The sequence below is a fragment of the Cupressus sempervirens genome, chromosome 6, assembly GCF_028749045.1.
Source record: "Cupressus sempervirens isolate cs-2001-9-10 chromosome 6, ASM2874904v1, whole genome shotgun sequence".
NCBI classification, from domain to species: Eukaryota; Viridiplantae; Streptophyta; class Pinopsida; order Cupressales; family Cupressaceae; genus Cupressus; species Cupressus sempervirens.
Genome location: NC_143123.1, coordinates 49,546,291 through 49,572,781, shown reverse-complemented (window position 1 = coordinate 49,572,781; position 26,491 = coordinate 49,546,291). Strand labels below are relative to the sequence as shown.

The window sequence follows — 26,491 nt, the reverse complement described above, 5'->3', positions numbered from 1 at the left end:
ATGTATCTAGAGATGTCGCTGTCTTAGTTCATTTGCAGTTAACGAAGACCGATTGCATAATAAAAAAAGAGTTTTTGAGATCAAAGTCTAAGCAGCAAGATTGAGAATCGATGTGGAGCTACAGAAGAAATCTTAGAGAGAAACCCGAACACTGTCTTCATTGATGTCAACGGGATACATTCAATACATCGATTGCTACAGAGATCTAAATGATCAATCCCTACAAAGTCAATGGGATGGAGCCTTTTGTGTCAAGGCGCAACTTTCCAGAGATTGGTATTTGATCGAGATCACCATGGTTCCAACGAGACATCTCTAAGATGAGAACTAGCAGCCATACTGTTGTCGAGGAGGGATCTATTTGAGCAAAGACATGGTGCTTGCATTAATAGAGAGGTTGTCGACAAAGTCACCGGCAGTGATCACACGCAGTCTCACTCTGCAACTAGACAAATTGTTAATTTCCATTTGATGTTCTTTGTACTGCTCATCACATCGTATGTTCAGTTTTTTATTTACCGTATTTGCATGAAGTGGTCTAGGTAAAAGTTGTCAAGAAAATTGGATGATTCTTGTAACTAACGTCTCTTTCCTTTGCTTGGACTTCTTCAGTGATGCCTATGTGGCATCAAAGTTGGAAAACCTTTATTTTTTCTTTTATTCCAAGTCATCGACGACTTTGCTCTTCGTTTTCAATATTGGTGGTAATCAAAAGAAGTTGAATTATTCGTGCTCTGCCATCGACTAGTCTGGCAGCAATTGCATGAATATATTTCAGAGATGTCAAGAGCTCTAAGAACTTTTCAGATTCTGAGTTGCACCACAAATCTTGCCTCAAAACTGGAAATGTCGAGTAATGATGAAGAGTATCGTGTATTCTACAACTAGTCTGAGAGCATTTGGTTTTTGTGAAGAGCATTTTGACTTTTATGGCAAGTATGAGTTTTCATAACTTTTTGCAGGTCAGTACACAGTTTGCAGATTTATGCATATGCTCTGATGGGACAAAACTGGTCTGAATTGAGAAACTAGATCAGATAAGCTTTATTGTTTTTTATGTGGATGATATTTTATGCATTATTATTATAACCTTGAGCATAGATCATGAATTTTAGTATGTTAATGAGAATAATATTAGCATTTATCTCTATGTTTCTCTTTATGATAGGTTGATTCTATTGAGAAGCAATGTGAATATTACATGCAAAGTTATGCAGATTATGCTTCAGAAAAAGATTATATACCAAAATGTGATTTAGAGGGAGATGTTGAGCTTGAGAGGGAGATTTTAGCTTCGAAGGGAGGCTTCATAATTAAGAGGGAGTACTTATGGAATCCCCATCACTCTCATATATGCTTGTGATGCTTGTGGTATTTGTAAAATTTGAGACTTAATGGAACTAAGTCTTGTTTTTATGCATATTTCTATTCTTGTCTGAATAAATGAGATTGTAAGATCAGCTATGATAACTCTTTCACTATGCGATAGTGAACATCATGTTGAGAGAGTCCATGATGTCATCACGTTGAGAGATTCTGTGATGGGAGTTGGATGTCATGTTGAGAGATTTCATGACAATTCATGTTGAGAGAGTCTGTGAATAAAGGCTTAGCTGTGAGTCTTACTAATCTTTTCATGTTGAGTGATTCCATGAATATGATTGATTGTTGCAGGTTTTCATGTTGAGAGATTCCATGAATGTGATTAATTGTTGCAAGTTTTCACGTTGAGAAATTCCATGAATGTGATTAATTGTTACAAGGTTTCATGTTGAGCGATTCCATGAATATGATTGATTGTTATAGTTTTTCATGAACCTAATAGGAAATATGGGATAAAATTTCATCATTAACATTTTGGTTGCAATCTTGTGTGATTGTTCAGTTAAAGATCTCTCTCTGGCTAAGAGGGAGTGTTGAAGATGGTAGCTGTGATAGAGATCTTTATCTTTGGAAATATGAACGTTATTACCGTTATTGTTATGTTCAGCTGAAAAAGACACTTAAGTTCTAATTTGTAATATTAAATGTAAATGACGTGTGTCATTCTCATGCATTGAGGCATGAATATTCGAAGAGTCATAATTAATTATAAGAGTTATAGGAATCTCAAGAGATCCTTCCCTTATAATGTGAAAAGTCTTTCCTATTGTTATATATTCGCATCAAGGAAAGGACATTGTACACTTGAACTTTTATTATCAATAAAGATATATTTTGTTGTGTGGCTAGGTTTTTCCCTTCATTCTCAAAGGGTTTTCCCAGGATATTTCTGGTGTTCTTTGTTTCAGCTTTTCTCTTTCTATTTGTTGGTTATTACCTTTGATTTTTGGGCTATCTTGGAGTACAATAATATGAAAAATTAACCAAACCAATATTCTGAGATTAAAATCTTGGTAGAACCAAACTTTGCAAACACAACATTAAGTAAACCAACCCTACGTATGCTGAAAGAACAACAGTCAAACACGTTTTCAGTATTAAGAGAGAATGGTGTGCGAACAGACCCAAATCAATGCGGATGAGGAACTCTGTTATTTGCAATGGCTGAGGTATTCATTTATCTGTGATGCACGACCTCTTTGAAAATGCCGACTGTTCCCTAACACAACCCTAGCATGGAGTTTACACCTGTTTTGGAGTTAATAAGCCTGGTGTGGTCGCAGCCTACCTTTGTTCATGCATTTCACTAATGTCAAATTGTGCAGACCTCCCTTCACGCAATTCACCTTTCCAATTCGCTGCCGACTGTAAGAATGGCTAGGATGCCACTTCCAACAACACGTTTGTGTACTAGTCGCTAGGGCAAACTCTGGCAACGCACGAATGGAAGGACGCCTTTGTAAGTTCTGAAAAACTCATGCAAACTGGGAGAGTATTCTTAAAATCTCTGAACTTAGAGCCCAACCCGACTAATAGTATTTTTTCTGCCCAAATCCGCCTGTACAGTCAACTAGGCAAATTTCTTCCACTGTATATTCACTATGTTCTTATTTCTTAAAAAAAACACAAATGCACTTACTTAGTTGCCGATTTTCCTGCCCAATACCACTGTAAAACTTGAAAGAAGGGAGCTGGGGTAACGTCCAACTCATTAGAATGTTTCCAAACTTAGAGGGGTTTCGTCCTCCCAATCTTAAACCAGTCACAATAAGCAACCAGGATTAAAGAGCTTTCTTTTCATAAATATTCTTATGTTGTTAATCCCAATGCAGGCCCTCCTTTATAGCCTCGAAGTGAGGGAAAAACACAAGGAGCAATGAATGTGGGATTAAACTTCATTTTCGTCCTGTAGTCACTTAAAGCCATTTTATAAAGTAAATAACTCTTTAACATTAAAATGACTTAAGTCCACTCACTTTATAAGGTTCTGAAGTGAAGTAAATTAAATTAAATTAAATTAAACTCCCCTTTGTGACTGATAGGCATCCTGTTCAATAATGTTATTAATCTATCCGGATGTGAAGATAGAGTAAATTGACTCCCAAATATCTAGTGTTGAGACATGTTGTTAGTAAATATGGAGTGCAAATACCTAGGACATGTTGTTAGTAAATATGGAGTGCAAGTCCACCAAGAGAAGATTCAAGCTATCCTTGATTGGCCTCAGCCAAGATCACTCTCCGAGTTGCGAGGTTTCTTTGGGTTCTGCAACTACTACAGGAGGTTTGTAAGAGGTTTCTCTCAGCTCAACGCACCTTTAACCGATCTGATGAAGAAAGGTTCTTTCCAATGGAATGAAAAGGCACAACACACTTTTGACAAGTTAAAGAAGTGTGAGCACTTGTCCAGTTACCTAACTTCACTCAACCTTTCATCCTGGAGTGTGATGTGTCTGGAGAAGGAATTGCCACTATACAAATGTAGGAAAGGCACCCTATAGCCTATGAGAGTTGAAAACTTGCACAAGTTGAATGCCTATATTCCATCTATGACAAAGAGATGTTGGCCATTGTGCATACCTTGACCAAGTTTCGGCAATATCTAGTGGATGCCAAGTTCGTCATCCATACCAATCATAATAGCTTGAGGTATTTTTTGAAGCAACAGGATATGAATGAGAGGCAACAAATATGGGTAAGTAAGATTCATGCTTTTGACTTTGATATTAAATATGTGAAGGGAAACAATAATGTGATAGCAGATGCTCTGTCAGGAAAACCGGCCATCTGTTCATTATCTCAAATTTCAGCCAATTGGAAAACACACTTATGGTGGAATATTCCAAAAACACATTTGCATGAGAGTTAATGGATGGCGACGTTTAGGACGACCAATATAAGGTGGTTGATGACATCATCTACTACAAGAACCGGATTTACTTAGTACCAGAGTCCAAACTGAAGCAGAGAATCCTGAAGGAAATACATGCCTCACCATTGGTCGAACACCCTAGAAATAGCTCGGAGAGAGGTTCTCATGGAAAGGACTCAAGGATGACGAATTGCAATACGTGCAAGAATGTGTGATATGCCAGCAAAACAAATTCGAGCGCACCTTAGTTGCTGGACTATTACAACCCTTGCAAATACCAGAAGAGAAGTGGAGCAGCACCTCTATGGATTTCATCACCAAACTTTGGAGGGTAAATGGAAGGGCTTGCATCTTCGTGGTTGTTGATTAGTTAACAAAGTACGCACACTTTTTTTACCATCCCCACAAAGTTCCAAGCCGCATAGGTTGCCTACTTATTCTTCAAAGAAGTTATCCGCTTGCACGGGCTTCCTCAAAACATTGTGATTGACAAGGATGGTCGTTTTCTGAATATCTTTTGGACAAAACAATTTCGATTAGCGGGAACAAAATTATCACCAAGTACCAGCTACCACCCCCAAACTAATGGACAAACAGAGATTGTAAACAAATGGTTGGAAGGCTACCTACAGAACTGTCTCTACACAACAATAGGCATGGCTCAAATGGTTGCACCTTGAAGAATATTGTTGACATACCACATGTCGATCGGGATGGCTCACTTCACAACACTCTACGAGTATGAGCCCTTTTCATTTGTGGACATGATTTTGGGTGACAGTCGCACATCTAGAGTAAAAGACTGGCTATACAAAGGACACAACACTTCACAAGACTCTACGAGTATGAGCCCTTTTCATTTGTGGACATGATTTTGGGTGACAGTCGCACATCTAAAGTAAAAGACTGGCTATACGAAGGACACAACATTCTGAGATTCTTGAAGGAAAATTTGCAGAGGGCACAGAATCAGCAAAAGATCTATGTCGACAGATATCAGATCGAACAAATTTTTGAGGTGGGTGACTTGGTCTATCTTAGACTCCAGACAATCATCCTTAAAGGCAAAAGGAAAGCAAAAATTTAGGCCACGCTTTTACTGCCCTTATCGTGTATCTCGTTGCATCGGTGAAGTTTTCTATGAGCTTGAACTACCAAAGGGAAGCCACATCGACAATGTCTTTCATGTATCCTACCTGAAGGAAGCTGTGGGAGAGAGCATCACCGTAACCACAGATCTTCCACCTCTCAATGAAGAAGGGAAACTTGTGCTGGAATCGGTTGAAATCATTGACATATGGGAGAAGACACTACGGAAACGTACCATCAAGAAATACTTGGTACGCTAGAAGCACTTGCCGCTCGACAACGCCACTTGGGAGGTGAACACATTCTTGAGCATCTGGTGTTGCATTCGCTTGATGAGAAGCAAATTGTGGGATGGGAGGACTATAATGTTCCCTTCATAAAATATTTAATAAATAAATTATCAAAGCCTTTATTATGGGTCGATCGATTAAGCATATCTCGAACCCATCTTTATTTAATTGTTTCAGTAGTTGTTTGTCGTACCTCCTATCAGCACTTAGTTTCTCCCTCGACTAAGTATTTATGTCCGTGAGGTTGAGTTGTCTAGGTATGCGATTTGGATTATTTTCTTTGTACTACAAATCCCCGTTCAAATTCAGTATTGTTCACCATTTCAAAAGTGAGAGATCTTCCCTATTTGGCTTTCAATTTCAGTGGTATTCAACCCTCATCCTATTCCGTTGTGTTCTACTTTGCTTCAAGTCTGGCACATCTAGAGCACCACCTTTGTTTGGAGTATATTTGTGATTGAAATTGCTATTATCTATATCCGAATGCATTCTATATATTTGGCTAAAATTGCATTCAATTCATTACTTAGCATACTCTAGATCCTTGTGTGTGGCATACATTTTGTGCATTTGCTATTTATATTTTCCTATGGTTAATAGACAAATACTTGCTCAGTTCATTATGTTGTATGGCCTGTAGGGACCCCTATTCAAACATATGGTGTTACCGTATGAACACATTCTGCTACCATATGACATTGTCCCCTCTGACTATGCACACCGTACAGACCCTACTCCATCATCCCACTGTACTCCACTCCATCCCGTATGGAACTACCTGCTCACCTCACCGTAGGGACTAGCCTTCACTGGGTGTATTATACAGACTATGTGCCATTAGTGTACGGCACTCTACCACCTCCATACGGGCTATTGGCTCCAAACTACAGACTTCCCTATTGCCTTTCAGCCGTACAATCACTTCACTGCCTTTGTACACCTTGGTCTAAGCTTAGGTAGACATCGGAACATTACAATGTACACAAGGTTCAAATAGTCATGAAATAACATAAATATTTTCATTATTATAATAAACGAATGAGTTGAGATTCTTTCTCAATAATTACAATTTTATATCAAGTTTACCTCGAATGTGTTTCACCTTTATTTAGAAAGAGGTTTTGGCGAGGATGATAACAAAAAGTGAACTCCCTCTTAATCCAATATTCCTCAAATTTTATGGATATTTTGAAGTTCTTTAGAATGCAAATTTCTCTAAATCCAAGTTTAGATTACTGACTTCAACGAAAGAAGCTTGATGTTTAAGTCTGTGAAGACATTTTGTTGCACCATGCCCATAGTTGTCGCATCTATAACATTGCACTTTAGAGTAGTCCCTTTGTTTCTTGAACGATTGTTTACTCTGTGTACTTGCCCTTTTTCCTTCTTAAATTGTGGTGAGAATCTGAATGTCTCCTTTTCTGGATTCCATGTTGATTCCTCTAGATATTAGATTACACTCTTCTTGAATGCAGACAACCTTTAGTCGATCAAATTTGGGGAGTTGGGAATGAGCACATATTCCTTGTCTAAAGTTTTCCCATGAAATAGGGAGTCAATTTAATGCTACCATGGTTAAATCTTTACTATCATAGATGAGACCAATTGTTAAGAGTTGGTTTCTTAATTCCATTATCCTCGTAGTTGAAAATAACGCAATTATATCGCACATAGCACGATATATCGCCACATGCAAAGGGAAACGATAAAATCAAAGTTTATATCAGGAGTGATATAATGAGTTTGTCACAGCATAAAATGGGGTGAAAAAATGCGATATACCTTCTCAAATATCACTTCTAGTCAGCAGAAAAAACAAAAAAATGCCCCGTCAGTAGGAAACGGCAATGCCTAAATAAAAGTTGCTTTTTAGGGTTGAAAATGTCAACGCAAAAGTCATATTTTAGGGTGAAATAAGCCCACGCCAAAACAAAAATAGTTATCATTGTTTTCATCATATGCGTGTGAACATTGGAAAGTATTGATAATGCCGACAATTGTCATTGGAAAGTCTTTTTGCAAGTGATTTTTCAGAGTTTTGCAACCAGAGACAAACAGTCGACCATTGAGAGGCATCTAATTGCAATCCATTCAAACCTTAAAGTGAGAAATCATAAGTCAATGGCCATTCAGAGACAAGACACAAGTTAGTCACTATTTTTTTTAATGTTTTTGTTACAAGCTAGAGTTGTTGTTGCACCAAAAGATCGACCTATTATGCCTGATACAACCACTAGACTTATACAACACAACAGGCGGTTAAGCCATGTCATGAATTCCGAAGGGGAAGGTAGGCGTTAGTCCAACAATTCCCCCCTCAACATTACCCGAGGAGATTCAAACCTGTGACCGAGCTCTGATACCACTTGTTCCAAGCTAGAGTTGTCATTGCACCAAAAGATCAATCTATTAATGCCCGGTACAACCACTAGACTTATACAACACAGGGGGCGGTTAAGCCATGTCACAAATCCTAAAGGGGAAGGCTAGCAATTAGTCCAACAGTTTTATGATTTATATACTATTTTATGGTTTATCATTATGTTAGTCGAATAATATATTGTTTTATGATTTATAATTTTATATAATAATATGGAAGTATACCAATATTTATATTTACACTGTTATATAGTGTTATATAATAATGTGTTATTAATTTATGTATATTCATATTCATATTGTATATTTTGGATTTCCAATTTTCCAGAATATACAATATTCTATGCACATAATAATATGATATATCACATTTTCTCCATATGTATGTAAAAAAATTATATATTTTGAATACGTAAATTTTAATTATGATATAACAGTTAACTAGTTTCTATATTATTTCTCACTTTCTGGATAAATTTACCTGAAATATATATAAATTTATACTTTTTTAAACTTCTAAATAAATGTGTATAATGATATAATCAAAACTTATACAAAGACTTCTTCTTTTGAATCAAATACTTATTTAAAATACAATAATATAGAAATATTTTGAATCAAAACTTATGTTTTATTCTTGTTTTTACAGACTTACAGTCACGGGTAACAGAATCAATATCTATACTTGGAGAATGGCCGATGGCAAAACCAAGGATCCCTTTTGGAAACATGGAATGTTAAGAATGTTAGCTATGTGAGAAATTGAATCTAAATTTTGTGCCTATAGATCTATACTCAAATTCTATATTACATGATTGATTCATTGATTATATATATACATATAATAAAATTAAGTTGAGAAACTAAATCATGTAATATTAATATTAATTATATTGAATAGATTAATCGGCAGCAACTTTTATTCACCATGAGTTGTTTATTATTGGCAATAAGATATAATCACGTAAGTTCTGACTGTCATGACTGTTCAAGGGATCGGTTTCCTTGATTGAAGTGACTGTCTACTATCCCATGCCCACATATATATAATATGATCTGCAATGGAAGTTTGATCAATAACCACGCCAATCAGACTCTCCCATTGCAGATTACCATTTGAAATCAGACATTATTATTATTTCAGTATTTTCTTTTCTAAATTTATTGACTCATCCAAAGATCAATAATAAGAGATTAGTGTAAACAGTCCCTCACAGTAATACTAATTCTTCATATTACTACATATATTGAAATTGAGATTTACACCAATAAGAAGATTTCAACATATAAAACTTGACATGGTATCAAAGCCAAATTGGTAAAGAAATCTCAAATTTCAATTAAAGGAAAGAAATAATGACAAATAATGTCAGAGTGGAAGATAGACTTGAAGGTGCATCAAATTTTTTCTCTTGGAAAACTCGTATTATTATGATTTTGGAAGAACCGGAACTAGAAACCTACATTGAAGAAGATATCCCAATACCTCAAAATGAATCAGAAAGACTCACCTAGAAAAGACGAAATAATAAAGCAAGGAAAATCATTGTCGATTCAGTAAAGGATCACATTCTTCCTTCTATATCAGATATCAAAAAGGCATATGAGGTATTCAAGATCATAAAAAATACGTTTGAGATAAATAATTCAAGTAGACTGATCACCTTAAAATCTCAATTACTAAATACTAAAATAGAAAAAGGAGATTCTATTCAATCTTATTTCGAGAAAATTTCTGAAATGAAGAAACAATTATCGTCCATTGGAAACAAAATAGAAGATCAAGAACTTTCATTAATAGCTCTAAGAGGGCTACCACTGTCTTGGGATACCTTCATACAAGTGGTAAGCAAACCTTCAATTCCTACTTTTGATCAATTGAAAAATGAATGCATATCAGAAGAATCAACGTTAATCTCCAGAGGAATCACTTCAAATCAAGAGGGAGAAAATCAAGCTCTTCACACTGTCTCGAATAAACGAAAGAGAAAATTCAATAAAAGGAAATTCAATAATAATAAAAAGAATTTTAGAAATAAAGATTACTCTCAAGTTAAGTGTTATAAGTGTGAGAAGATGGGACACACCTTTAGAAACTGTCCACAGAGAGAGAAAATTTTAGCCTCCCTTACTGAAACAAAAGAAAATGAAAATCAACTATACTATTCCGCACTTTCAAGTGAAGTAAATTCAAATAAAGAAGCTTGGATCGTAGACAGTGGTGCATCTCGTCACATCTCTGGATTTAGAGATATGTTTGATACATTTGGAACTTATATCACTGAAGGAGTTACAATTGGAAACAACTCTACCTATCCTATAATAGGTATTGGGACTTGTTCTATCAAATTATAAGATGGAACTACACTTAATCTTAAAGATGTTTTGTTTGTACCAGGTATAAAGAGAAATCTAATTTCTATCTCAAGTCTAACCGATGATGGATATCAAGTCACCTTCAACAAAGACAAAGTACTATACTGGCCTAATAACTCAAATATGAAAAGTGTTATTATCATAGGGTCCAGATTTGGAACATTATATAGATTAAGCAATATTCAAATGCAAGCCCTCAGTCATGAAACATCAAATGTTAATGAGTTGTGCCATAGACGACTTGGGCACATTGGGTTTAGTTCACTTCCAAATTTAGATAAGATCACTTCTGGTACTCCTAAACTAGACTCAACTCATATAGGAACATGCAAAGGGTGTGCCCTAGGGAAAATCATAAAACGACATTTTCCCTCTAGTGAAAACAAGTCAAAATCAGTTTTGGAACTAGTCCACTCAGACCTTTGTGGACCCATGCCCACACCATCTCTAGGAGGATTCCTTTATTATATAACACATTGATAACCTTCATAGTTCTTCGGGCCAGATTTTGCCGGAAATCATGAAAATCCATTGTGTTTTTTTAATTCTTAGTTTAAAACACTATGATGATTACACCTTATTGGGTAAGGTAAATTTATTTCAATTTCCCTTGCTAAAGAGGGAGTGTTAAGAATGTTAGCTATGTGAGAAATTGAATCTAAATTTTGTGCCTATAGATCTGTACTCAAATTCTATATTACATGATTGATTCATTCATTATATATATACATATAATATTTTATATATATATATATATATATATATATATATATATATATATATATAATTAAGTTGAGAAACTAAATCATGTAATATTAATAATAATTATATTGAATAGATTAATCGGCAACAACTTGTATTCACCATGAGCTGTTTATTATTGGCAATAAGATATAATCACGTAAGTTTTGACTGTCGTGACTATTCAAGGGGTCGGTTTCCTTGATTGAAGCGACTATCTACTATCCCGTGCCCACATATATATAATATGATCTGCAATGGAAGTTTGATCAATAACCACGACAATCAGACTCTCCCATTGCATAGTACCATTCAAAATCAGACATTATTATTATTTCAGTATTTTCTTTTCTAAATTTATTGACTCATTCAAAGATCAATAATAAGAGATTATAGTGTAAACAGTCCCTCACAATAATACTAATTCTTCATTTACTACATATATTGAAATTGAGATTTACACCAATAAGAAGATTTCAACATATAAAACTTTACATGGAACACCGAGTGCAAAAAAGGAGATGTGAATTGTAACCATTTTCCTAAGTTGATGGGTGGGGGCATAACTCGACTAAAATATCACATTGGAAAGATAAAAGGCCATGATATCACACCATGTGATAAGTGTCCTGAAGAGGCTACTAGGGAGGATATAACAAGCCTTAATGCATATGAGCAAAAGAAGATAGCAAAAAAGAGAACAGCGAATGCCATGGCTGCCCCAATGGGAGATTTTAGTTCTACAGGTGCAAAGACTTCTTCTTCCATTGGGCCACGGATACGAGGATCATCATCCGAGAATGTGATTGGTCATCTTTCAGACTTTTGGGTTCCACGTAACACTCCTGGTGCTCAGCCTGGATTTAAAGGCATAGCATGGAACAAAGAGATGTATGAGAAGACAAAGGTGGCAGTTGCAAGATTTTGGATCTACAATGATCTTCCCTTCAATGCTTTATATAGTCCATATTGGGATCAAGTGGTCTCTTCAATTTCTATGTCTGGTAAGGGGTTCAAGGCCCCAGCTCATTTTGAAAAGAGTGGGCTGTTATTAGACAATATGGTAAAAACCATTCATCAACTTGTGGAAGAGAGAAGAAAAATATGGGAACATAGGGGTTGCACAATTATATCTGATGGGTGGACAGATGGCAGGAATAGGATGCTCATCAACTTTATAGTTGTTTTAGGGGAACAGTTGGCATTTATAAAATCAATTGATGCCTCTGATCAAGTGAAGAATGCAGAAATTTTATGCAACATGTTGGATGAGGTGGTAGTGGAAGTCGGGGTGGCTAATGTAATCTAGATTGTGACTGACAATGCAGTTGCATATGTAGCAACCGGTAGACTTTTGATGGAAAGGCATCCCACATTATTTTGGAGCCTTTGTGCTGCCCATTGTCTTGACTTACTCCTTGAGGACATAGGGAAACTGAGTTGGGTGGAGAAGGTGCTTGAAGATGGAAGGAATATTGCAAAGTATATCTACAATCACACATGGGTCCTGAGTCTTATGAGAGAGCACACTTGTGGCAAGGATCTTGTGCAAGCAGGGGTCACACACTTTGCTACTAATTTTCTCAACTTGGAAAGCATATTGGAAACATTGTTAGACCTAAAGCATATGTTTCTGAGTAAGAAATGGTTGGAGAGTCCTTATGCCAAGAAGCATGAACCAGAGAAGATTGTGAAGGTTGTGTTTGATACTAGATTCGGCAAGCTAATAGAGGAGATCATCAACGTGAGATTTCAAATTTTGATTGATGATTTATTATTTAATTTTCAACTATTGCAATTTGATGATTTTTTTATAATTTCTTATGTCTAGGTGTCACAACAATAGGTGAAGGTTCTAAGAATTGTGGATGGGGATAAAGCCAGTGTGGGGTGTCTACATGAGGCCATGGATAGGGCCAAAGAGGCCATTCAACACTTATATAGGTCAAATGAGACCAAATATAGACTCATATAGAACATTATAGATCGTAGGTGGAATCGACAACTCCACCAACATATTCATGCAATTGCTTGCTATTTGAACCCCAATTCTTTTTCTCTGACACTTTTCGAGCAAATGCAGAGGTTCAAGTTGGCCTGGACACATGCATTCGAAGATTGGTTGCTAATTTGGACCTTTGAGACCTTGTACTTGATGAATTACAGAGCTACAAGAGGGAAGAGGGGCCATTGTTTTCTTCTCTTGATTGCAAACATAGGAGATACACATTACAACCAAGTAAAAAGAACATGTGTTTTGTTTTATTATACCATTGATTTCACTCATTAGTATATAACTATATGTTGCCACAACACTGAATCTTCAAAAGTTTGCCATTCGAATAGTAGTGCTTTTGGTTGCAAGCGGAATTGGAGCACTTTTGAGAACATACACACAAAGAAGTGCAATATGTTGACTCAAAAGCGCTTGAATGACTTAATTTATGTTTAGTACAACCTTCGATTGCATGAAAAGAGGGTGCAAGGGCAAGCTTCATATGAAGCACTTGACTTGGATGACATTGATCCATATGCAAGAGATTGGTTAGCTCCTCCTGATGGTGATGATGCGGATGTGCATGGAGATCCTTTGTTGACTGACGAGCAACTAGCTGAGTTTCAAATGGAGGCAGATGATTGGGATGCAAAAGTGGCAGCACGTGAAGAGGAACATTAGCACAGTTAGGCACCTATTGAGGATGTTCCAACTACTTCAGCAGCACCCACCCAGCAGCAGCAATCTCTTTTGAGCTTTACTCATAGACGCAATTTATGATTTCTATTTCTAGTTTTGATCAACCTTGAAACTCAATATGTATTCAGAAGTTGTGGTTTCATGAAGTTTTATATGTACTGAACTTATGCTTATTCAATATTTAAATGTCGCACTTATTTTTTGGTAAATGATTCCTAATTTCTATGTTAATATGCAAGTTGTAATTGACAAATTGTTATGCATTTATGTTAAAACTTTGATTAATATATAATGGATATCTCAAATCCGTATACATTCTATAAATTTTGTATATATGTGTGTTTTTCTAAGATTATTTTAAGAAATTATATATTTTAAAATGTTTGTTTTAATTGCCAAATTATTGCCGAGTTTTTGGTGATTCTGAGATTTTGGATTTTTTTGGGTTGGTCAAGATATTGCTGAGACTGAGATTTTCAACTATGATTATCCTCATAAAGTATGAGGTGATGGTCTCTCCTTTATTCATCTTTATATTAGCGAGTTGATTCTTTACAGTAAGAAGCCTACTAGCGTTGTTAATCTTAAACATGTCTTTTGGGACTTTTAACATATCATATGCAGAGTCTAACTTTGTGATAATAGGTAGGTAAATGATTTTATACTCCGTCCACCAATAACTCCATTGCTCTAGTGTTGTCTTCTTCCCATTAACTCTTTTCGTTGTCTTCCTTAGGTTTAGGGGAATTTTCCACTATAGTTATTAGGTCATGCTTTTTCAGAATTAGCAACATTCGTAATTTCCAAGCTTCAGAATCTGAAGCGTCTTCAAGTCTGTCTTTGAGTCTCATGCCATTAACCATTTTGAAATAGTGTGGTAATTTTCCAATAATAATTATGATAATTTTCAATAATTTGATCTCAATCTTTTTTTCAGACCTGCTTTGATACCATGTTAAAATATTGATCAAATTTAAATTTATAATTTCAAGTCCAATTCACTAAATTGTTAGATAGATTGATTTAGAGTTCTATCTATATAACTATAAGTATATATATGTATGGCACTCGAACACTTTGTATTTAATTTAAAAAAAACTGTCAACTATGTTCCAAGGTAGCTATTTGTACCATGTTGTTGGGTGGCAGTTTGACCATGTCTGAAGACTGCTATAAGGCATGATTCATTGGTGATTTTAAATGCACCCCCCAATCTCATTTAAATAGGGTATGGTATGGTGGGAAGGCCCGCCCATGAATTGACATGTCTCCCACATGGATGACACGTCCATTCATGGACGGGCTGTCCCATTCAAAGCATGGGACTTTCAGTCCCTATAATAAACAAAGTTAAGTGTCGGCCACTTTTAATTATTACTATTGCTCGAGTTTAATAGTTATAAATTGCCAAGTTTGACATTTATAATAATTATTGTAAAATTAGTTTCTTTTAATGATTGTGAATATATAATTGGTAGAAATAAATTTATATATATATATATGTATGTATGTCTGTATATAAATGTCAATTCATATACATACATAACAAAGAGATATATATTATATTTCATTTGTATTCACACTTAATGTTTATCCAACTAAACTATAACATTAACAGTGATTTACTATTAACATTTTTTTCTAACCAATAAGAACAGCTTTGAATAGCATCTGAAACTTTCTGTGAGATTATATTGTGTAGTTAAGCCACGATAACATTGTGTCTCTGTAAAAAATTTGTTTAAGGTTATTTTTGGCATTTCAAATGCATGCTTTGTCATATGATGCTAACATGCATATAAGACAGTGTCAGAATGGTTGAAAGAAAAAGAATCCATTATATGTAACTCGTTATATATACCTTATAAACATTAGTTATGAATTTATGTAAGTTATTAGCAATGAGCAGAAAATGCCATGCATAAATCCCCTTTGCTCTACACAATGCTTAGTTGAAATTATCAATTTCATTAAGTCAAACTAAATCTAAGAAAATGTAACCCTATGACAACCTAAGTATAGCATACAAAATTCAAAACTTAATTTTGAAGTTTTGAAACAATCCAAAACTGTCTAACAAAAGAAAATCTCCGTACTTTTCATAATCATTATACATAAAGACAAGGTTTATGGAAAAACAATTAATAAATACTGAATCTTAATCATTCTTGGTTAAAAAATAACTTACAGGAGGACCTCCATCACAAAACTCAATAAGTGCACGGCCTATTACATTTCCCTGATTATTATATGCCAAAATTTAAGCAAATTGAAACTTCACTTACAACAAAACAAAAAAGTGCATTTAAACTTCAAATATTTTGAATAAAAATGAAAAAAAGAGTTCCATGTTTTAATAAGTTTTAAAAAACTAAACAGTGGAAACAAACTAGCAACAAAGAACTGCAGAATTAGAGGACTACAGCACATAAAACTTATTAAAATGTATAAAATTCAATACATAAACATTCAACTCAAAAATTAGAACACCAACATTTAAAATTTAGAAGATGAACATGGCATTACATTGGGCCATACGGACAGATATATGGTTTATAATGTAACGTGCACCATAAAACAATGCAAACTGAAACTTATGGGCGGCTACCATCTCCCTCCTGCTTTTACCTCTATTACTGCTGCTACTTTTGTTTGGGCAACTGGCACTAGATTTGCCCCCTTTAATTAATCTGATCAATTGGTCAACTACAAAGTCTTTAATCATTGCTCTGGTGAGACTGATTTTATTAATGCTATATATCCCACCCTTTTAGACTGATTATAAGGGGGCTGCATTGCCACCTTTGCAACTTGATCCAGAACTGGCTATTGAATGGGCTCTAACAAAGCTGCTTCATGTCCTCTGAATGAACGTGTGGGCAAATTGTACTATCTGACTGACTTGAGTTCCTTATCGCATAATTCCTGGCTACAGCTTACTCTAATTCAATTCATTTTGACTTTCAAAGAGATGTCTTCAACTGGTTGTCGTGTGTGTATGTATCTGAACAATCTTTGAACTTTGAAGGTTTAAAGCAATTATCTTAACATATTCACAAAGTGCTAGCTTTACCTATATAACCTAACATTTTCTCATGAGCTACATCTGGTATCTGTTTAAGGTCTATTTTTTATATGGCTCTAATCTAGACAAAAAAATGAGATAGCTTAGGCAAATTTAATACATCAAGCAACATCTGTGACATGAACTGTACAGTCACACAAAGCAAGGAGCTTTAACAAGTGAGTGGAGGTGAGAAAAGGCAAAATGGTGAAAGGCAGTGCAATATTCAGTGATCTGAAACAAAAAAGGCTCAAAGAAGGCAATGGGTCTGTCATTGATCTCTAGCCAAGGTTTTGATCCTCTTGGGACAACAGCGGGTGGTGCACAAAAGAAACTCCCTCCTCTTGCCCTACATGCTTCAAATGCCACAGACCCAATGGCACCAATGTGCCATCCAGTCCCTCTCTCCTTTGAGGCTTGCCAGAATAGCACAAAGTCATTCCATGAATGCAGTGCCTCTTGCAAGGAACAGATTATTCTGGCAAGCCCTAACCCTTTACCCTTCTGACCCCAAATTTGGCTACAGATACTTCAAAGGCTCCTAGCTCCAACTCAAACCCAACTCTCTCCCTTACAGATGTTAAACAAACTCTTCTTAGACAATACTGATGTGGTCTTTGCAGATGAACCCATAGACTTTCTTTCACTCCTACGTCAATGGTGCTATTTTTGATGTTGGGAATCAGTCCTTGTCTTGAGAGTTCAGAGGAAACATCTGTCATTTGAACAGTTGGTGGGATGGACAATGTCTATGTAGAGCAACATGACCACTTCAGCCCTAGAAATATTGGATTTTAGTTTCTTTCTTCTGCATATCAATTCAACAGATGACTGCTTAATGTCCCTGTATGTGATCTTTCAGGGTTTGGGACTAATTTCTTTTATTTCGATTGCAAAAGAATTCTTTCTATTAAACTCATACTCAAAATGAATTGGGGAAGTGGCAAAATGTCAATTATCTTGATGATTTTATTCAACAATACTTGTATGAAACAGTCAACCAATTTCAATTGTATATTCCTCGACTGATCACAATATCAGATCTGATATATATTGTGGAATGTGATTGTAATATACAACAATATAGAAGAGATATCCAAATACGCCAATATACATACAATTGTACAAGGCAGATATGATAAGGACAGTATGAATTACCCTTGTTATATTGATACAAATATATTTCTATAAGTTGCTCTCTCTGATATCTCTGGAAATCTATGTAAATGATCTTCTGCTGATCTGCCTAATCACTTATCAGATTTATGTCTTGTGAGTTGGCAATGTCTTAATGATTGCTATATCTGATATTGCTTTAATGCAAGTTATCTCCGATTTTGGTCTGATACCACTTGGTATATGCAAAGGATATCTGTTACTGAACACTTGGTGTTTATGCAAAGGATATTTGTTACCGATCTGGGAGTATACGCTGTTCGTGATATCTTCATTATAATGTATGTGAATTATACTTCTGCTAGTCAATCTGATGATTCTGATCTGATCGCTTGTCTGATATAGATGTCTGAAGTAGCGATTCCTTGGCACTGTTTCTGATCCTTATTGCTAATTGTATGTGTCCTACCCTTGTATGGCTGCTGCTCAAACTTGAGCATCAAAACTTGGATAAGAAATAAAAATAAGAAATGTTCAATGTCTGCCTGGAATTTTATCAATGCCAAATTAATAGACCTTAAGGATGAACAGTTCCATCTCTTACTTGTGTTACTTGACTTATTATACCGATCCCACCTCATGAAAATTAATTAATCAGTGATTAGTTACTACTCTTACCTTGTACTTCTGGGGTTGCTCATGGTTATTCTTTTCACCAGTCGATTACTTAGTGCAATATCATACTTCTTAGGATGTGACAATGATGACTTGATTCATTATTAGCCTTCGACACAATGAAGGCTGCAGTTAAAATATGTTGATGGTGTAATATCCCTAATCAGCACTTATTGTTGGTCTTGATGATCAATGTTAATTACTTAATGTTAAATGCAGACCCACAATATCTTGCTGAGTAAATCATAGTTGATCAGTGTTGATTCATGGATTACTTACTGTAGTTCCCAATATGATGTCTTCTTGAAGTTTTAATGTACACATTTGATCCTTCTTTATCAGTGATATAGATAGCCTTGAAGACGGATATATTTGATCCTAAACCCTCCTAAAAAATCATGTAGATATGAATTATGGTGTGCATTTTGTAGATTTAAGGGTGTACTTGAAATTTTAGAAATCAGAGTATTTATTTATAGTATGTATACATTCATGGTTGTTGCCATTTATTTATATGTTGATTTATGTGCATAGATGGTATGGATACTCTTATGAATGTATATTTGGTTTCCATATCCATATATTGCTTTGTGTGCATTGATGGTGCGAAGAAGCCTTATGCATGAATAGTATTGGCATTCTTTTTATGCTCGTGCTCAAAAGGGTGTTACTCTTGTGTGTATTGGATTAGTGTATGTTGCTATGTATACTCTCAGATTCATTATATCGGGGTAATCATAATACATATGTATCGTATTAGTGTATACATTGCACTAGCTTGAGTTACTACAAATGTTGTATGTTTTGGATTAGCATGACTAATGTAATGCATCCTTTCTTGGTGTGAGTGTACCTTGTACCCAGTTCAAATGTCTCCTAGAATAGTGGAGATGGCTTGAGGGATCCACATGGTTGGGTGGTGTTAGACCACCACTAGGGCTAAAAAGAATAGGATGATGCTCACTAGAGAGCATGTTGGACTCTCATAATATTATGCTTCATTTAGTTCTCTATTGTAATCTTGTAAACATTGTAAATTGGATCCTTTTGAACATTGTAATAAGAGTTTGGCTGTAAATTATTGTATAATTTTACTCGAGTTATGAATCTTCAATGTCAAGAATGACACTTTGATTGTCAATTGGGTTTTGGACTGTAATGTGCCTTGATAGGATTAATCAATCATCTCATAGATTAAAATCTCTCCAAGGAGTGGCAAATATTTCTAATTTTCGCGAGAACTTTTGCAAAACGAGAAAACTTAAGGTTTTCTGGCGAGAAATTCAAGCCAAGAGGACCTTAAATTCTTGCCCATAAGTTGGCCACTTCGCTGAAATAAATCACAAAATCCTTGCAATAACTTAATTACTTCTCTTGGGCGGCACCAATAAAACTAGGACGCCCAACGACTTGCCCATTCATTATTTTTTTTTAAGCAATTTTAAGTGTTTGGAAGAGAGGAAAAGGGTTTTGGTGGAGAGAAATAGTCTTTCGCAGCCTTGTAGATTGATTACAAGTGGATTCAAAGCAAGTTCAAAGAGATTTTTTGAGCAAATCTAGATTCACAAGTAAGTTTTCTAAATTCTTTTCCTTTTTAGTGGGGAACGAAGAGAAAGATGTAGATTAGTTTCATATTGTACTTGACATTTGTATTTGCTCATCTTTTAACAAAGACAATTTGCTATTCTTAGTTTGCTTTAGAGTTCAGAGTATCTGAATATGGCTGCCAGCCATTGGCATTCCACATGAGGATGCAATTTTGTTACATATTACATTTATATATATCTAGATCAGCTTATTTGTTTTGTTTACTCATTTACTAACTCTTTAAATGCACATCCTTATTAAATTTTGTAAAAAATGCATTTCTAATTAAACATAAGTCATTTTTTAAATTCCTGATATTTTCCTAAGAAGTTGCCGAGAACTTTATTTGTTGCCTTGCTGATAAGTGGCAGAGAATGAGATTTTGAACTGTGATTCATCTTATTAGATTTAAGTTATCTATGCAAATTATAATCATCCATGAAGGAAGGATTAGGCATGCAACCAAGGTGCCTAGATACCAACTGCAATGGGCTCCCTTAAAGTTTGCAAATCCAAGCCCTTAGCCTATCATGAGACTATGCCCGCAAGGTGGTCAGGGTCGCTGATCCCTACCCTATCTCAGGATAGATAGCCATTGCTTGGATTTATACAAGCCCCTTCTTGGGCACATCCCTGTCTTTCCTTCTCAAATTAAAAATAGTAATAGGAATAAGTGTGTATGCATATATATAGGATATATACACATATTTATATATCTTAATGTATAAACCCTCGAATATATATATATATATATCAAAGAACCAAAAATAGGAATCAGATTGGAATCGGCCTACTCGAATCATGAATCGCCTATGAATCAGCTATGAATTGGCAAGGTGAAAAAAGCCTTGAAATTCATAGATTTTACAATTGGTGATTTTTGGCGATTTTTACCAACTTGCCGATTTTTGGGGCCGATTTTGCCAATTTCTAGCAAATTTTGACAAAAATCGGCAAGCCAATCCACCGACTCACCATGAATCGCATGCCTTAAGTCAAATCGCAAAATCACGTGAATTGACGAATCGCGGCGATTCACATTACTCTAATATATATATATATATATATATATATATATATATATATATATATATATATATATATATATTAGACATAACTATATATATATATATATATATATATATATATATTAGACATAACTTTTAATTTACCATGATCATATTTATCATATTTCATAAGGATATCTTATTTAGTTTTAAGTGTAGTATATTGTCAAGGTAATATAATGACATTGCATAATATCATTGTTGGCTTCCTTAAGTAATCCAAAGTAAATATCTTAATTCCCTATTCGGACCTAGTGATCTATTTTCTGCCACTGTACTATTTCCAGCATTGAATATATGTTTCATATGCCACATTCCTCCTTATCATCCTTATCAATGAAATAATAGTGTCTTCTCCTATTAAGTATCAAATATATTTATATACTCTTCTCTTCCCCATAAATTATATAGCACTCAATGGAATAGTCACCTCCTATATTAATTTGACCTGCTCTTTCTTGTTTTGTTCACTCCCTTATTCCCCATAATAATCTTATAAATCATATCTCTGCGTCATTTAATTGCTCAGGAGACATTACCGTACACATTGTGTGGCTTAATTTGGATTGTAGCCAGTTGACGACCCATGGTGACTCGGACTATCGATTATTAATATGACTATTATTAGGTATTTGTCATTTTTTCAAGAAGTGTTATCAATTAAGACTATTGACTAATAGCATTTTTTTTAACTACAGAGGTATCCCCGCGACCCAGCCCAGCACCCAAACCGGCCTTTACCTTGGTCTTACAAACGGACAAGTTGGAGCCCAGAAGAGGCGAGTTGGGGCGAGATTAATCCTCTGCGGATAGGGCAACAAGCTCGCACTACAGTCCCACCGGTTAAATCTGGAGAGAGTTTCAAACCAGGGACCCAAGACTAATAGTATTAAGATTGTTAACGTTGATTAATGTTATATTGATTATTAGTTAATATTATTTTAATATTGATTATTATTAGCATTAATACTAATTAATATCTTTTATTCATTAAATACATAATTAGTTATTGTTCAACGAATCTTAAATAAAAAATTAATTATATATTTGTAATTAAAGTAAATTATATATGTATATATTGTTTATAAGTCAATTACGAGTCATGACAGACTGCCCCTCCCAAATTTGCATATCCTCAAGCAATTATTATCATAGTAAGTGAATTATGACCTTATCTAAACTATTTCTTAAAAGCGTCTATAAAAAAATCGTCATTTGAATGCTTGAATGCTAACAAGTGTTGTTACTCTAAATGGTTCTAGATAAATCAAAATTAAGGCCATGCATTTGAAAATATGAAATACATTGTATGGTTGTATGAACATTAATGCATGAAACCAGTAAGTATACACATTGATGCATAAAGACACAGCATACATGAAGTATACACGTTAATGCATGAAGTCTCAAAGCATACATGAAGTATACACATTGATGCATGAAGACACGGCCCATACACATAATACATATTGTTAGATTCATTATTATCTAACAAATGCTTAATGTGTCTTTCATAATCAATCATGATTTAGTTTGATAGGAAAGCGTTGAGAGGGCGTTGGTAAATTGCTCAATCCAACAAAGCCCAAGAGTGTGCTGCGTCCTATTATGACAACTCACCTCCTTGCCTACAAGAGTCAGGATCCTCCCACTATGACAATTTCATCCCTTGGGATGGCCTACTTAACTTGGGGGAACCAGTAAACTGCAATTCCAAACTTGTTTCCTCCATTTAATCCAATTGGTTACGAGATTATAAAAAATGCAATCATGAACATAGTCTATTCGTAATATAATTTGTTTCTATTAATATATGCATACATTTAGATTCATTTCCATTCACTAAAATGATTATGTGTTCACGATTTACCTTGCAGGATTGCAAAACCATGCTCTAATATCTCTTGTAATGCCCCCTATTAGGATCTTAGGTAATTTATCTTAACTTAAAAATTGGGATTTGGATTATAATGTCCCTTGATAGGATTAGTCATTCATCTTATTAGATTTAAGTTATCTATGCAAATTATTATCATCCATGCCTGCTTTATTACTATTACAACTCAATGAAGGAAGGATTAGGCATGCAACCAAGGTGCCTAAATACCAACTACAATGGGCTCCCTTAAAGTTAACAAATCCAAGCCCTTAGCCTATCTTGAGACTATGCTCGCAAGGTGCTCAAGGTCCCTAACCTGTCTTGGGATAGATAACCATTGCTTGGATTTATACATGCCCTCCTCCCTTCCTCAAATTCAAAATAGTAATAGGATTGAGTGTGTGTGTATGTGTGTATTTATAGGTCTCCCATTATTATGCATACATACATATATTTATATATCTTAATGTATAAACCCCTGAGTGTATACATATATAGTAGACAACTTTTAATTTATCATAATCATATTTATCATAATTCTTTATGATACCTTTATTAAATTCCAAGTGTATTATATTGTCAAGGTAATATAAAGACACAGCATAATATCATTGATGGCTTCCTTAAGTAATGCGGAAGTAAATATATTACTTCCCTGTTCAAACCTAGTGATCTGTTCGCTGCCACTGTATCATTTCCAGCATTGAATATATGATTCATACGCTGACTCACATTCCTCCTTATTGTTAAAAATATTAACCAAGATAAACCTACAGGTCTGACAGTACAGACCGTACTTCCTCTTAATGGCAATATATCTAATGTTGGCATTTCATATATGTGTGTGTGTGTATGTGTGTGTGTTTCTCCTATAGGTGCCAGAGATTTCTAGGAAATGCATTTGTTTGGTGCTTGACTAAACTAACACGTAGTTAGTTAGTCATTAACTAATCTGTGTTTTTTTTTTATCGCCGACTTAGGAAGAATATAGTGCCAAGATAGAAAGGGTTATGTCCCTCCTATAGGTGCCAGAGATTTCTAGGAAATGCATTTGTTTGGTGCTTGACTAAACTAACACTTAGTTAGTCATTAACTAATCTGTGTTTTTTTTTTATCGCCAACTTAGGAAGAATATAGTGCCAAGTTAGAAAGGGTTATGTCCCTTGAGGGACATAACCTTTAGAAAGTATATATAGTAAGTTGTAAATGCAGTTTATAGGACACACAGTTACAGCAGTCTGCTCCTCTAAGCATTTTACATCCAGCAAATTCTAAATCAGTGATATTCTAATTTCAATCAAGATTGATTATAGAGTATTGGATCTGCATTTAAGATAAGTGTTAACTTCCTCAACAATCTGAATATTCATAATATTTAGAAGACCATTCTCAGCAATTCAAGACTGAACTAAAAGTCTGATCCAAAGAACTAAGAATTAGCAGAAACTTTACATGGTATCAGAGCCAAGTTATTAGATCTAGGGCTCTACAAAATTCAGTTATCAGACTTCATATATATTTAGTAGCTTTCTCCTATCTTCAATGGCATACACAATCAGACCCAAGGACAGGTTTGATGGGAAAGAACACTTTGAAGCCTGGAAATTCAGAATCTTGATGATTCTTGAAGAGAACAATGTTAATGGAGCATCCAAACAACCCCCAGTTGAACCTCACAAATCTATATGGAGCAAAGGAAATAGAAAAGCTATTCAAATCATCTTGGATGGAGCTAAAAACGATATTGTACCTATGCTTACAAAACATCAAACTGCCTTTGATATGATGAATGCATATGAAGTAAACAATGCAACCAGGGTTCTTGCACTAAAAAGGCAACTAAATCACATTCAGATAAAGAAAGAAGAATCGATAAATTCTTATTTCCTAAGAGTTGCCGGCATTAGAGATGAACTATCAAGCATAGGAACCATCATTAGTGACACAGAATTAACACTTATGGCTATAGATGCATTGCCAGATTCATGGGAGACATTCGCACAAGGAATAAGTGCCAGAGATCAGCTTCCAAACTTTAACAGACTCAAAAATGATTGTCTTCAAGAGGAATCCAGAAAACTAAAGAAAGGAGGGAATCCAAAAGTAGAAGATGAAGAACTTCATGTTCTTAATGCAAAATCCTATAAGGGCATGAAGAAGCATTTCAAGAAGAAAAAGGGAAATCAAAAGAATGGAAAGCCCAAGAAAGATCTATCTAAAATAAAGTGTTTCGAATGTGAAATATTTGGACACTATAGATCTAATTGTCCTGAAAATTTCAAACAGGAGGCAAATTGTACAAATGTCATTAGAGAAAAAGATACTTATGATCCTAAGAATTGTGTTTTGTATTCCTCTCTATCAAATGAAATTTCAAATAAAGCATGGGTGATTGATAGTGGATCTTCTAGACATATAACAAGATACAAAGAAACTCTAGATTCTTTATCAAAGAAGGTTAACAGTGAAGTTACCATTGGTGATAACTCAGCACATTCCGTTGAAGGAATCGGAAACTGTACTTTGAAGGTAAAATCAGGAAATACTCTTCTTCTTAAAGGTGTACTCTATGTACCAGAGATTAAAAGAAACCTAATCTCAATTACAGCACTTGAAGATGATGAACACAATGGTGCATTCATGGATGGCAAAGTATTAACTTGGGCTAAGAACTCTTCTATTAAGAAAGCAAATTTAATTAGTCAAAGAAAATGATATTTGTATGAATCAAATATAGAATCTAGTCGATCCATTCAAGCCCTAGTCCACGAAGCTACAAATAAAAATGAAATATGGCACAAAAAATTAGGGCATCTAACTTTTAAAACCTTATGAACTATGGAGAAGATGGTTACTAGATTACCCAAATTAAATAAAGACCATCCTAGTATTTGCAAAGGGTGTGCTCTGGGTAAAAGCACCAGAAGTCCCTTTCATGATAGTACTAGGAAAACAAATAATGTACTAGAGTTAATTCATTCAAATTTATGTGGACCTATGTCTGTTCCTTCTCTTGGAGGATTTCTGGTATTATATTTTGTTCATAAATGACTTCTCTAGGAAAACATGGATTTACCTTTTTTTATGCAAGGAATCAGAAGAAATCCTATAAAGATTTAAAGAATTCAAAGCATTAACTAAAAAATTTTCAGGACATAAAATTAAAACCCTTAGAATTGATAAGGGAGGAGAATATACCTCAAACTTGTTTAAAAGGTTTTGTAAAGAATCAGGGATTAAGAGAATACACTGTTCCTTATAACCCAGAGCAAAACAACG

The 26,491-nt window shown here is 34.9% G+C and overlaps 1 protein-coding gene across 2 annotated transcripts in view; it reads right to left on the bottom strand.

Annotated features, from left to right (window-relative positions):
• The window catches only part of LOC149551071 (uncharacterized), a 183,225-nt gene that overhangs the window by 122,506 nt on the left and 34,228 nt on the right, over window positions 1–26,491 (bottom strand). The window contains exon 6 of one of the 2 annotated variants that reach the window (XM_089786652.1): window positions 16,013–16,063. The exons of the other annotated variant lie outside the window; for it this stretch is intronic. Within the exon in view, the coding sequence (XP_089642778.1) occupies window positions 16,013–16,063 (51 nt within the window). The remainder of the gene's footprint in view (window positions 1–16,012; window positions 16,064–26,491) is intronic. 2 annotated transcript variants of the gene reach the window in all.